This window comes from Bos javanicus, chromosome 18 (assembly GCF_032452875.1).
Source record: "Bos javanicus breed banteng chromosome 18, ARS-OSU_banteng_1.0, whole genome shotgun sequence".
Classification (NCBI taxonomy): Eukaryota; Metazoa; Chordata; class Mammalia; order Artiodactyla; family Bovidae; genus Bos; species Bos javanicus.
Genome location: NC_083885.1, coordinates 16,188,461 through 16,203,974, shown reverse-complemented (window position 1 = coordinate 16,203,974; position 15,514 = coordinate 16,188,461). Strand labels below are relative to the sequence as shown.

The 15,514-nt window shown below is 35.9% G+C and overlaps 1 protein-coding gene across 3 annotated transcripts in view; it reads right to left on the bottom strand.

The window, feature by feature from the left end:
- The window catches only part of PHKB (phosphorylase kinase regulatory subunit beta), a 229,590-nt gene that overhangs the window by 96,602 nt on the left and 117,474 nt on the right, over window positions 1-15,514 (bottom strand). For all 3 annotated transcript variants that reach the window (XM_061385923.1, XM_061385924.1, XM_061385925.1), the window contains 3 exons: window positions 14,530-14,587; window positions 13,655-13,732; window positions 11,583-11,741 (listed from right to left, as the gene is read on the bottom strand). In XM_061385923.1, coding sequence (XP_061241907.1) covers window positions 11,583-11,741; window positions 13,655-13,732; window positions 14,530-14,587 — 295 coding nt within the window. The remainder of the gene's footprint in view (window positions 1-11,582; window positions 11,742-13,654; window positions 13,733-14,529; window positions 14,588-15,514) is intronic.

The window sequence follows — 15,514 nt, the reverse complement described above, 5'->3', positions numbered from 1 at the left end:
GATGGCAAAACACAGGCATTGGGTGGTTAAGCAACTGGCACATGGCTAGAAAATGACAGAATTTCGATTCAAACATAATAGTCTCTTCAGAGTCTCCTGACCACATATTAATCTTGCCCTTTAAGAACAATGATATTCTATACGATGGAAAAGATAACCAAGAGGTGGAAACAGTAAACAATTTAGGCCTTGATATGTCATCCTTTTCCTACCCCAATCAGGGAGTGTATTATAGGATATTCTCTCTCTCTGAAAAAAATATACTTTTGCAATTTAAACCAAGTTAACATGGGCTTGATTATGCCAAATATCGGCATGTGATTTCAATTTATTAATATTAGTTTAGTTTATGCTGCAGGGTTGATTAATACAGTGATATTCTAAATAGTAGCATATTATTTCCCCTTCTTATTTGTCTGATCACTGAGATGTGAAAAAATTTTCATTACCAACAAGCATTTTACATAATTAATGTTTCACTGTCATTCTATAGAAATGAATTGTATCTTTATTGTTATTTATAAATGATGACAGATAAATTAAGAAATCTTAAATCCTTGGAAAGCATAAGTGCTAATTTATTAACAGTGATATGAATCAAATAGACAACCAAATCTTGAAAAAGCTTATTTCTTTGCATTTCCTTCTCATTTCTCTTTTTGTACTATACCTGTATATCTAGCTTCATGTACCAATTTATACCACCTGTTCATCTATAACCCACAGGCTGTATGATTCTTATTCATGTCTATACCACACTACCTAGCATAGCACTGGCATCTGGTAGGCGCTCAAGAGACTTATTAAACAAAATAATAAATTGGTGGGTTAACAAATCTGGATACATTAATTGCCACAATCACTAATTTCCATATGGTAAAAGTGATAAATACCTTAAAAGATCAAGTTAAAAGACATTCCTCCCCACCCTGTTAGGGGAAGCACGCTGACTGAAACCGCCCACCCTGGCCAGGCCCTTTAGTAACCATTCGCATGGGTTGTTTCATGACAGCAGAGCCTGGTAAGGCATACGGAACTAATAAGCCACCATCAACCGGAAGAGTTCTGGAAAGGTCAAAAGGAGATACCGCGTGTCTGTCCACTTTCCAGAATCCCTCTCGCTAGCATCCATCTTGGCTGAGCGATGCGTGCACCACCAGGAAAGACTCTGAATTAGAATAATTGGCCAAAGACCACGCGGAAACTAATCCCATCACCATAAAACCCGAGACTGCGAGCCATGCTGCAGAGCAGTTCTCCTGCGTTCCCTTACTCTACTGCTCTCCGCCCGGGTGCCCTTTCCCAATAAAATCTCTGGCTTTGTCAGCACATGTGTCTCCTCGGACAATTCATTTCCGAGTGTTAGACAAGAGTTCAGTTTCCGGCTCTGGAAGGGGTCCCCCTTCCTGCAACAACCCTACTGCATTGATTTTTTATCATTCAGGAGGCAAAAACAGAGCTCCTCATTGCTCCAACTATGGCACTGGTTTTCTGGTAAGATCCCTGAAAGAACTCACACCTGCCCAACTACAGAACATTTTAAAAAAAGAAACAAGGATAAAAGAGCAATGCCTTTTACATTTGACAATACAGTACCAAATCTCACAGAATCAAGTATTTCTATTAATATAAATAGGGACAGCTGTTTTTAAACCTTTAGAAGACAGATTAGGTTCATTAATATCTACATTTTTATACACAGAAAAGGTTTATGAAATATAATCTTGGTTTATCTCAAACAATAATTGTTGAGGGTAAAAACAAAAAATCCTTAGCTACAGTGATACATATTAGCAATTCATATATTAAGAAATGAGCTATGAAAAAAAAAAGAAAATGTAGATCCTCAATCTTATACATTATACCAAAAAATCCCAAATTTATATAATGTTCTTAACTCAATTAACAGGGATCTAATACATAAAGATTTTAAATTTACTTCATCAAAAAACAGCACAAGTTGGGGACTTCCCTGGTGGTCCAGTGACTAAGACTCCAAGCTTCCAATGCAGGGGGTTGGATTTAATCTCTGGCCATGGACAGAGGAGCCTGGCGGGCTACAGTCCATGGGGTTGCAGAGAGTCAGACACGACTGAGAGACTAAGCACAGCACAGGAAACTAGATCTCAAATGCTGCAACTAGGACCCAGGGCAGCCAGATAAATAAATAAGTATTTATTAAAACCACAACAGCAGCACAAGCAAAGTTTAAGGGCAAACTAGGAAAATACTGAGAGGTTAAGTATACCTAATATATAAAATATTCACACAGACTGATGATAAAAACTATAAAACCAAGGTTAAGTGAGCAAAGTAAATAGGTAACTCAGAGGACACAGAAATGACTGAGAAATATGTTTTTAACCATCAGCATGCAAATAAAAATAGGATACAAATCAGTATCTTAATATGCTAGTAAAATTTTTGCTTTTAATGAGCACACTTAATGCCACAAAGGTTATATGTGACACACTGCCGTGGAGACTTCTGCATAAATCAACAGTTTATCAGTCATGGGCTGCATAACCTTGGGTGAGTTGCTAAATTCTTCTGAGCTTCAGTACAGCATATTATACCCATCTCATAGAGAAGACAGGAGGATTTCTTAGGATAATATTTGTAAAAGGAAGAGCACAGACTATGACAGATTTTAAGGCAGTATTATCTCAGGGCAACAGTCTGACAATATATACATAGAGTCTTCTCAGGCTTGAGGCATCACTGGCTTCATGTTCAATTTTACTAATATATTCAAGGGTAGGATCAAAAACTTATATACAATTTTTCTAGCTCTAGTAGCAATTCAAGTAAAAATTTTAGTTTTAAGAAAGTCATGGAAGAAAAATCTTTCAAGGTGCAACTTTTAAAGCAAAACTCTATTACATGTACTTTCAAGATGTTAGTGATGCCTACTGCACAGAAATCCTACTTTAGGTCACTGGCAATCTCATGGATACAATGAAAAAGATAAAAAAAGTGCTAAGAAATTGATGTCTTTCTGCTTGAAGTTTCCTGGAGGGTGATAGCTGGGAAAGCTCTTAGCAACCACAATGTAGAAATAAACCTGTATATTTTTATCTCTTTATCACTAACAAAACTGTGGGTTACACTGAGCAAGGTGTCAACTGTATTTGAATTTCAACAGACCAATGAAAATCAAGACCTCAGTTTCTTATGTCCACATGCACACTAGGGGGCACTTGATCACTAACTTGAAACAGATTTCCAGGCTCAATCAGTGGTTTTTATATTTGAGGTCACTTGGTCAAGAAATATCATGAATAAAATCAAATACAAATGGACTTGTCTTAGTTACAGACATTGGGATTAGAATAAGCAGCGTATCAGAATAACTAACCTGCCCTCAGAAAGAAAGAAAAATATTTCCTAGGTTGTCACATTTGATTCTTATTGTAAAGCTACTGTGTATCAATCACAATGACTAGCAGGGAGAAGGCCTCTATAAATATCAGCTGGTTCACTGAGTAGATGAATGGTTAAGAAGCATCTAGGGATGCATTTTCTCCTTGTGATGTTCTGTGACTATCAGAGTACCTATAAAGAGAGCCCATATGCATCCTTAGTTGCCTGTTTAACAAGAACTATGAAACATGTTTTCACAAGTACTATTTTCCAAATGGTGGCTGAAAGGAGGAAGGAGGGTAGAAAGAAGGGCATGAAGTAGAAGAATCATTTAAGTATGTATTTGTCCCACAGTAAATGCTTCAGTATATTTTCTCGTCAATCCTTAAAATAAACTGATGATCAAGAAGATAAGAAAATTCAAGACACTTAAGCAGTAAGTGGTAGAACTTCTTTCCAAATCGTAAACTGTCTAGTTCCTAAGTTCATGGCCCCCAAACTCTTGATCTTTCCACTACAGTCCAAGATAAACATAAAGAAAAGGAAAGAAGGAAGTGAAACTAGAGGGAGGAAGAAGTGGATGAAAAACAAAGTAATGTCAGAGAAATAATCAGTACCACACGTTTAAAAGTTTGGTGGGTGCTACAAATCATTTAAAGTATAGTTTCTACTGGAAAATGAATTGAGTTCCAAAAAATGACTTACTAAACAACTTTAGGAACCCAAGAATTAAAGTTTGGGAACTGCATATGCATATAATATTTTAGATATTTTAAAATACTGCTTTGTCTATATCATCATTTTAAAACTCTCTTGTTGACACTTACAGGAAATTAACACCCATCCTCAAAAGAAAAGAATCCTTTGTGAAATTCAAAAAAAAATTTTACTCAACTGAATATTTTAGGACTTTGCATGCATTGCAATGGGAAATAGATGGGGAAACAGTGGAAACAGTGTCAGACTTTATTTTTCTGGGCTCCACAATCACTACAGATGGTGACTGCAGCCATGAAATTAAAAGACGCTTACTCCTTGGAAGGAAAGTTATGACCAACCTAGATAGCATATTCAAAAGCAGAGACATTACTTTGCCAACAAAGGTTTGTCTAGTCAAGGCTATGGTTTTTCCTGTGGTCATGTATGGATGTGAGAGTTGGACTGTGAAGAAGGCTGAGCGCTGAAGAATTGATGCTTTTGAACTGTGGTGTTGGAGAAGACTCTTGAGAGTCCCTTGGACTGCAAGGAGATCCAACCAGTCCATTCTGAAGGAGATCAGCCCTGGGATTTCTTTGGAAGGAATGATGCTAAAGCTGAAACTCCAGTACTTTGGGCACCTCATGCGAAGAGCTGATTCATTGGAAAAGACCCTGATGCTGGGAGGGATTGCGGGCAGGAGGAGAAGGGGATGACAGAGGATGAGATGGCTGGATGGCATCACTGACTCGATGGACGTGGGTCTCAGTGAACTCCAGGAGTTGGTGATGGACAGGGAGGCCTGGCGTGCTGCGATTCATGGGGTCGCAAAGAGTCGGACATGACTGAGCGACTGATCTGATCTGATTATAAATTATAAAATTATTCTTTTTTATCATTAGCTATTGTTGCTAACCTCTTACTATGCTTAATTTATACATTAGACTTTATCATAGCTATGTATAGAGAAAAACATAGTACATAGAGCATTTGGTACCACCCATGGTTTCAGGTATCCACAGGGGAGTGGGTCATAGAATGCATACTCATGGATAAGGGGAGGGGGGCTATTATTTATTAAAAACACAAGCTCAAGTCTGGAGGTCAGGCTTTTTTTTTCAAGGCTAAACAACTGATATGTTAGTTTCTCTTTAAAAAATATTGAGTAAGAAAATATATTACAGTTAAATAATGGTTTGGGGGAAGTTTTAAAGTTATCATTAACTGTATGTTATCTTACATTATTCTAGTTTAACCTCAAAAAATTTTCAATCTAAAGATCATGATTTTCAAATGACTCTTATGTGATAAATATTCTTAAGGTTATTTATGCAAAAAAACTCAAAAAAGTACATGGCTTTCTACAGACTCATATGAACATTTTCTAAACTTTCAAATGTAAACAAAAATTAAAGGTATAACTAATGATTATTTTATTCTAAGACAAGTCAAATGTTATATCTGAAATAACATTTTATTTGGTTTAAAACACCATGTTTGTGGTTCATTTACCTATTTCATGGCAAACATTGATTTTCTAAAAGTCTAAAAATAAAAAAAATTACTGTAATAATTAACTATTTTCTAAGAACACAGTGGGTAGTTCAGGTCTTGGGCCAGAAAATAGCATAATGAGTCTTTCTGCTCTAACAGTGAAATAAAAGTCACGTAGCTTTGTTGTATATTATTCATTAAGGTATGTGTGTGTTAGTTGCTTAGTCGTGTCCAACTCTCTGCAACCCCATGGACTGTAGCCCACCAGGCCCCTCCATCTATGGGATTCTCCAAGCAAGAACACTGGAGTGGGTTGCCATTTCCCTCTCCAAAAGGAACTAAAGAAAGAAAGAAAGTGAAGTCACTCAGTCGTGTCTGACTCTTTGCGAACACATGGACTGTAGCCTACCAGACTCCTCCATTCATGGAATTTTCCAGGTAAGAGTACTAGAGTGGGTTGCCATTTCCTTCTCCATCATTAAGGTATACATAGAGCAAAATATTAAATTTCACCTGAATTAGTGAAGGCCATATATTATAGAATATTTTTAAAGGTTTTAAAGGTTTATGTTCTATTATTTCCATAATTCCAATTAATTGCCCACAAAATATTGTTAAGCAGATATCCAACTGAGGGTCCTTTAATGAATAAATAAGACTTTGTTCGTAAATGTGGTGGCTGGGATCTTAACATCCATAGAAACTGGATGGTTCTTAGCGAGGGCACAGGGAGGGGCAAGAATACAACAGTCAAGAGCAACTAAATGATTCAATCTTCCGAGATCTTATTCATTTTAACCACTGAGTTGTTAACCAGATGACACAGAGCTAGGTCAGAGTGCTAATTAATATGCAGCATCTCTTTTTTTTTAGCAGGAGATAAGAATGTGGTTTCATAGTTTGCAACACCACTTTTGCAGGTTCTCTACTGCCTTTTTAGAAGTACAGCAGGAAAAAGAGAAATTGACTATTTCTTTAAAGATTTTCTTTTTCAAAATGGTCATGAAACAGAGATAAAGGCATGACCTGGACTATTTCTGTTCACTCTGATCTTAACAGAAGAAAATGCTATCTCCATTCAAAACCTGTCTACATTTAATACATTTATTTTGGAATAACGAAAGTCCAATTTTTTTTACTGATTGATATTTTCAATCCTCTTTATTTTTAAAGCTCAATCTGCTTATGTAGAGTATGGTCAATTCTATATTCCCAATTAATTAGCCTTCTTACTTTTATCCTGAGACTCTGCTCAAACAGCAATCTTTCTAGCTGTATCCATCCCAGGCTGGATATATAGCAAAAAGCAGGATGAAGGCAGTGTAGATCTCAAATTATAGCCAGGTACCAGTTTTCAGTCTCATATTCACAGGAAAATTTCATCATGCTCACATGTAATTTCCAAGTATAGTATACAGAAACTTATGATTCTGATGTTAAAATTCTTGTCTTAGATTTACTATTCCTCTTCCAAAATATGTTTTATTTAGCTTAATATCAACAAGGCTCCTTTGTATTCATGATAATAAGATGGAAATAAAATTCTAACTAGAGACAACCTTAGCAACTTGACTTGATTCTAAGAAAACTACTTCATGTATAGATTTTTTTTTCATGTGTAGATTTTTTTTTCTTTCAGAAACTCATAGCAAAATCTGTATAAATAATATAAATTCCTTATCAAAGAACTGTCCCTTTAGAGAAGAACAGTTTTTAACAGGCTCTTAAATTAGCATTAAGTAAATATGGAGACCCAGAAAATACAGTTAGGAAATGAGCAAACTGAAAACAGCAATAACTTAATTTTCTCTTCTTTGGTTAGCTTCTGTTTGCTCCTATAATATCATTTTTTGCATGCATGCTCAGTCACTAAGTCATGTCCGACTCTTTGTAATCCCACGGACAGTAGTTGACCAGGCTTCCCTGTCTGCGGGATTTCCAAGGCAAGAATACAGGAGTGGGTTCCCATTTTCTTCTTCAATATATCATTTGTGTAAAGCTTAAATCGGGAATCTGGACTTTGAAATATTTTCCCCTAGTGGAATGTAAAAAAAGAAACCAAGATGATTACTCTTACAGCACCAAGAAATTCAGGTTTTAGGCAGTAATGCTAAGAACAGCAGAGACAATAACAGTGTTTGACGCAGTAAGCGTTTCTTCTGGTGCAGGTGTTTACAATCAGCCTGCTTCACAGACTGTTTGCCATAAAAGAATTCTGACTAATATGATCACCTTTTTAATGGAAACACTAATAATGTTAAAAATTTTATCAAGGAATGGCACAGGCAGATGCATAAAGCCTTTCTGTGTTCATTAAATTAACCTTCATTTCAATGTGTCCAAAGATGCTTAAGCTAAAGTTTTAGGACAAGCTGAAAAATAATTCTTCAAAAGATTATGAAGAATGGCCCCATTATGCCTCCCCCTTACTGAGTAAACTGCCAACATGTATTTATTGGAAAGAAGAGAACTTTGATATACCTGATTTCTTTTGCAAAGTGGATGATAGAGCTATGACCAAGCATGGTTGTTATACTAAGTCAGAATTGTATTACATTTACAAAAGAGACTACAAGTTTCCATAGCCTTCTGCTAGGAACCTATACAGTAAGCTAAATGCAGCGCCTAAATGATCATAGTGGTACCCACACACCTATTTGATTTTCTTCCCAGAAAATGTCCATCGTCATTCAGTGCAATAGACATATTAATATACTTTTACACGATAAGAAACTCCAAGATGAAAACTCCCAAACTCATTCTATAAGGCCACCGTCCCTTGATACCAAAACCAGACAAAGATTTCACCAAAAAAAGAAAATTACATGCCAATATCACTGATGACCATACATACAAAAATCCTCAACAAAGTTCTAGCAAACAGAATCCAACAACACATTAAAAGAATCATACACCATGATCAAGTGGGGTTGACTCCAGGGATATAAGGATTCTTCAATATGTGTAACTCAATCAATGTGATAAATCACATTAACAAATTAAAAGATTAAAAACCATATGATCATCTCAACAGATACAGAGAAACCTTTCAACAAAATTGAAGATCCATATACAATAAAAACTCTCCAGAAAATTGGCATAGAAGGAACCTACCTCAACTTAATAAAGGCTATATACAATAAACCCACAGCAAACATTATTCTCCCTGGTGAAAAAGTGAAAGGGTTAATCTCTAAGATCAGGAACAAGACAAGGGTGCCCACTCTCACCACTATTATTCAATATAGTTTTGGAAGTCCTAGCCAAGGCACTGAGCAAAGAAAAAGATATAAAAGGAGCCCAGAGTGGAAAAGAAGAAGTAAAACTCTCACTGGTTGCAGATGACAAACATCTATACATAGATTTTTTAATATATTTTTTATACATGTATAGATGTTTTTCTATACATAGAAAACTCTAAAAAATGTCACCAAAAAAACTACTAGAGTTAATCAATGAATTTAGTAAAGTTTCAGGATATACAATTGATACATGGAAATCCCTTGCGTTCCTATACATTAACAATGAAAAGTCAGAAAGAGAAATTCAGGAAATAATCCCATTTACCACTGCAACAAAAAGAATCAAATGCCTACAATAAACCTACCAAGGGAGACAAAAAAGCTGCATATAGGACACTATAAGACAATAATGAAAGAAATCAAGGACAACACAAATAGATGGAGAGATATACTGTATTCTTGAACTGGAAGAATCGATATTGTCAAAATGACTATGCTGCTCAAAGCAATCTACAAATTCAGTGTAATCCCTATCAAACCACCAATGGTATTTTTCACGGAACTAGAACAAAAAAATTCACAATTTGTATGGAAACATAAAAGACTGAATAGCCAAAGCAATCCTGAAAGAGAAAAAGAGAGCTGGAAGAATCAACCTTTCTGACTTCAAGCTATACTACAAAGCTATAGTCATCAAGATAGTATGGTACTGGCACAAATACAGAAATACAGATGGATGAAACAAGATAGAAAGCATAGAGATAAACTGATGCACCTATGACTATCTTATTTTTGACAAATGAGTCAAGAGTTTACAATGGAAAAAAGACATCCTCTTCAATAAGTGGTGCTGGAAGAACTGGACAGCTACATGTAATAGACTGAAATCAGAACACTTCCTAACACCATACACAAAAATAAAGTCAAAATAGATTAAAGATTTAAATGCAAGGCCAGAAACTATATAGTTCTTCCCTGATAGTTCAGTTGGCAAAGAATCTGCCTGCAATGCAGGAGACCTGGGTTCAATTTCTGGGTCAGGAAGATCTGCTGGAGAAGGGCTAGGCTACCCACTCCAGTATTCTTGGGCTTCCCTTGTGGCTCAACTGGTAAAGAACCTGCCTGCAATGCAGGAGACCTGGGTTCAATCACTGGGTTGGGAAGATACCCTGGAGAAGGGAAAGGCTTCCAACTCTAGTATTCTGGCCTGGAGAATTCCATGGACTGTACAGTTTATGGGGTTGCAAAGAGCTGGACATGACTGAGTGACTTTCACTTTTATTTTTAGAGGAAAACATAGGCAAGAAGATTCTCTCTGACCCACCTCCTAGATTAATGGAAATAAAAACAAAAATAAACAAACGGGACTTAATTAAACTTAAAAGCTTTTGCACAGCAAAGGAAACTATACACAAGATGAAAAGACAACCCTCATAATTCAAGCAAATAATTGCAAATGAAGCAAGTGACAAAGATCTCAAAAATATATAAGCAGCTCATACAGCTGAATATCAGAAAAACAAATAATCCAATCAAAAATGGACAGAAGACATAAACAGACATTTTTTCAAAGAAGACGTACAGATGGCCAGTAAACACATGAAAAGATGGTCAGCATCACCCATTGTTAGAGAAATCCAAATCAAAATTACAATGAGGTAATACCTCACACCAGTCAGAATGGCCAACATCAAAAAAAACCCCACAGAGAATAAATGCTGTAGAGGATGTGAAGAAAAGGGAACTTCCTGCACTGTTGGGTGGGAATGTAAACTGACATAGCCATTATGGAAAGCAGTAGGAAAATTCCTTAAAAAACTAGGAGTAAATCTACCATATGACCCAGCAATCCCAGTACTGGGTATATACCCTGAGAAAACCACAATTCTAAAAGACCCATGTGCCTCACTCTTTAGTGCAGCAATATTTACACTAGCCAGGACATGGAAGCAACCTAGATGTCCATCAACAGATGAATGGATAAAGAAGATGTGGTACATGTATACGATGGAATATTACTCAGCCATTTAAAAGAACAAATGAGTCAGTTGTAGTGAGATGGATGAACCTAGAGCCTCTGATACAGACTGAAGTCAGTCAGAAAGAGAAAAACAAGTATATTAATGTGTATATATGAAATCTAGAAAAACGGTACTGATGGACCTAGTAGAGAATGGACTTGTGGACACAGCAGAGGAAGGTGAGAGTGTGACAAACTGAGAAAGAAGCACTGACACAGGTAAACTAGCATGAGTAAAACAGTGGGAAGTTGCTATACAACACAGGGAGCCCAGCTTGGTCCTGTATGCTGACCTAAAGGGGTGAGATGGGGGAGGCGAGGGAGGCTCAAGAGAGAGGGGTGGGTGTGTGCTAAGTTGCTTCACTTGTGTCTGACTCTATGTGACCCCATGGACTGTAAACCCCCAGACTCCTCTGTCCATGGAATTCTCCAGGCAAGAATACTGGCGTGAGTTGCCACACCCTCCTCCAGGGGATCTTCCCCACCCAGGGATCCAATCTGCATGTTATGTCTCCTGCACTGGCAGGTAGGTTCTTTACCACTAGTGCCATCATATATAATTATGACTGATTTGTGTTGTATAGCAAAAACCAACATAACATTGTAAAGCAATTTTCCACCAATTAAAAAAAAAAAACTCCCTCTTAACAAGGCCTCTTAACAGCATGATACACCACCCAAATCCAAAAGAAAATGCCAACAAAGACATACTTATTTCTAAAATCTTGATAAGGGAAAAAAATAAATTCCCAGTCTTCTTCACTTACCCAGGAGTTTTGCAATGACATAAAGGGCTTGTCCCCAAAGAAACAGTTTTCCATCACGGCCACAGTTGCTAGGGAATCGCTTCTGACTACCAGGGTTTCTTTTTTCATGCTCTACAAAATCAGCTGGCACATAATAGTACTTTGGTATGACAGGATAACCTATGGAATTTAAAAAATAAGTATTTAAAGTATAACAAAATCAGTGTCCTCCCCAAATTTTCCCTTCAAAGACAGAAAGGTTGTCCAATAGAGTATAGGAAAATTTGACTCTTTTCAGAAATTCTCAGTCAATAATGTGGGAAAAGTTTCTTTACTTTAATTGGAACAGCATATGTTATAAGTTAGTCAACTTATAATATAAGTTGTACATAATCTCTTCTAACAACATTTAACACCTTTAAGTGAATCAATAAATATAAAGTATGCAAATATTTAGAGCTACAGAAGAAGCTATTTGTAATAGGATTAGTCTGTGGAAGCTTTACAAATGAGATACTATATAATCTTAAGTGAAGAATTATAACCCCAGCAATTGCTGAGAGCAAAGAAATCCCCATTTTAAACATTAAGCCCATTATTTACCATTCAGTATCATTGAAGAGAAAAAAATCCATCTTCCTCCCATGACCAACCCATTTAAAAACATTTTTTGGTAGAAACTAAAAGTGATTTAAGACTAGAATCTCTGTGGATGATTTCAATAGGGGGAAAACCAACTTTCTAATAGTGCTACAGAAGACTTCTTGTATCATCAGCCCACAGTGAACTTAATTTTTCTAATAATACTGCACAGATTTCTGTAAAATTTGCTTCTCTATTCATGAACCAATCAACAGGGATACCTCTGTCTAAAACCAGTAAAAAGGTCTAAGAAACACAGAGAATAGTTTCAACATCACCCTTTCAATAGGATGAAGCCTAAGTGTGATACACAAACTATTACCTCAATGCATCAATGATTTTTCACTGAATACTAAAAGACCTGATTCAGGGATTTTAAATATATTCATTACAACATTCATTACATTATGTCTCACATTGGACTAGAGGTTATTTGGAGCATAAAGACAAAAATAACTTGTTTTAAACATTAATATTTATTTGAAATTCAATGTTTTCCATAATCATTTTACTACCTTAACATTATAAATATCTTAAAGGGTGAGCACATAATATAATGACTCTAAGATATTTGTGGAAAACCCCGAAGAATATCATAAACTTCATGTAAGACAGGAATGGGGCCTACTGCTGTGATTGCCAGTTTTTGCATCATGTCTGCAAGACCATCCATTTTTTTAATCAACACACCACAATTTTGAAGTTCCAGATGTTGTTATTTTAATAATCCATCCAAACACCAAAGATATCTGGAACTTTTCCTTTGGAATTTTTTTTGAGAATTAGTTTTTGATTCATACAGAAAAATCACTTATGTTCCTTTATGGTCCCTGCTAGTGCTTAACTGAAACCAATACATTACTCATAAGCCTGGACCTTCTGACCATTTCTAAAATAGTAAATCCATTATCAAAGAATGACATTTAGAACTATGGCAGACATTTATTTCAAAATAATGTGTAAAAAGCCCTGAAAAAATCTCCAAAGAGGAGGCCAAAATACTCTTGGCAGTGGTAGGACTGTTAGGCCAGAGCGGAGCCTCCCTAAGTGGCCCTCTAAAGGGGGCAGCATTTGTGAACAAAGTATTTCTGGTGACATGGATAAAAATTAGTCACTTTTTATTATCATCATATTACATACAGTGAAGGAGTTTCACAGTAGGTAACAGATGAAGAACCCTGCGCACCTGGCAAACCACTGGGTAGTAACTATAGCCATGACCTCGTAAAATTCATCTCCATCTCCATCTTTTGTCTAATGAGCTCCTTTTATAAAAAACAAGTTTATTAAACAAGTTAAGAGATTATTCATTCTAATCCATTTGCAGTCCCATTCATTTTTTCAATTGAATATATACTGTTTTGTTTAAAAGGCAATCATTTATATACTTCAAAGGAACATTAAGGAAACATTGGTAGAAAGACTGTCTTGAAAAAGCATCCCAACTATACCTTCTGTGGTGTGATGAAGTACTGGAGTCAGAAGATCCTGATACTCTTTTACTTGCTTGGGATTGCCTCTAAAAACACCTAAAATGTAAAATATAAAATCCAATAGCATTTGAGCTCAATAAGCACCACAGAAATTTTGCCTTAGAAAAATTACCCCAATTGGAATTATTTTGGTAATTTTATATGTAAATAATAAAATGGAAAAAGGTAAAGCAAATAAATATATATGATAGTTTTCTGGGACACTGATTTTAGAAGATCATGTTAGCATTTAGAACTAAAAATTGAATTTTAATTGCAATTTCTCTGTTCTTCAGTGTAAATATTATAGACAGACACTCACAATGTCATAAATTGCACTGTTCATAATTCCTATGCATAAAAATTATTTGTAAAGATGAAAATATATTTATATCATTTTTAAAATATTTCAAATATTTTTTAAATTCCTTAAATGATTTAACATTAACTCAGAAAGCAGAAAGGTAAGTGAAAGTGAAAGTGTCAGTCACTCAGTTGTGTCTGACTCTTTGAGACCCCATGGACTGTATAGCCCTCCAGGCTCCTCTGTTCATGGGATTTTCCAGGAAAGAATATTGGAGTAGATTGCCATTTTATTCTCCAGGGGATCTTCCCAATCCAGGGATCGAACCCAGGTTTCCTGCATTGCAGGCAGAGTCTTTACCATCTGAGCCACTAGGGAAGCCTTAAATGATTTAACATTAACTCAGAAAGCAGAATAGCATATAAAAATGTAAAGTAGTTAACATCACTAAGTGCAGTCTATTTTGCTAGCTGAAAGGAGTCATACTTTATTTCTGCTCTTCTTTAAACTACTTCTATCCTACAGTTTAAATTTCAGGAGAAAAACTCACCATCAATCATCATGTAAAGGAAAAATATGGGAAATTCACATTCAATGCCATCAAACAGCTAAAACAGAAAACAAAACATTAAAAATTTCATGAACAATTATATTAGAACAATGACATTAATTAGAACACTTGCATCATAGGAAAGTTTCTTGTAATAAAAAAACTGGACTGATTTTATAAGTACTTCTTTAAAAAAAAAATTTCTCAGAATTCTTATTATTCAAAAACTCATTCATTTATTAATCCATCACACAGTAGTCATTCATTCAGTAATATTTACTTAGTACTTAGTAATGCCAGGCATCACTAAACAGAGGGCTATGGATATAAAAAGATAGAAAATCTGCCCTAGTGGAGAAACAGGCATGTAAATAAAACAACTGCAGCACATTACAAAATGTCTATGTATGGTATATATCAAGAGTCAAGAGCATGAAGCATCTGAGCCTGCCCAGGGTGTCAGGAAAGGGTTTATAGGAAAGGAAATGCTTCAGTTAATGCTTGATGAGTTTCTCTGGGGAGATGAGCTACAGGAACTCCACAAAGAAAAAAGAGCAGTACAAACTAGAGATGCATTAAAGGGCAATGTTTGTTAAAGAAACTAACAGCAATTCTGTTTTCCTGGAACAAGCAAAGAAAAAGTAATGAAAGCTGAAGTCCAACTAGGACTAGCTCAACTAGTCCACAACTAGAACATACCATGCTCTTTAGAAGTGACAACAAAGACAGAGGCAACAGGAGGCAGGTAGGGAGGGGTTTGGAGTTTTTTTTTCTTTTTAATGATTTTCAACCTACCCCATGAAAGCATAGTCTTCAGCAATGTGAATGGATGCTTACTTTTCTGGGAGGTTTTATAATCTTCTGGGAAGCTTAAAAACAGCTAGAATAAACGCAGATGTAGGGTATGTATGCATGCTCAGTCACGTCAGTCGTTTCTGACTCTTTGCTACCCCATGGACTGTAGCCCAACAGGTTCCCCTGTCCT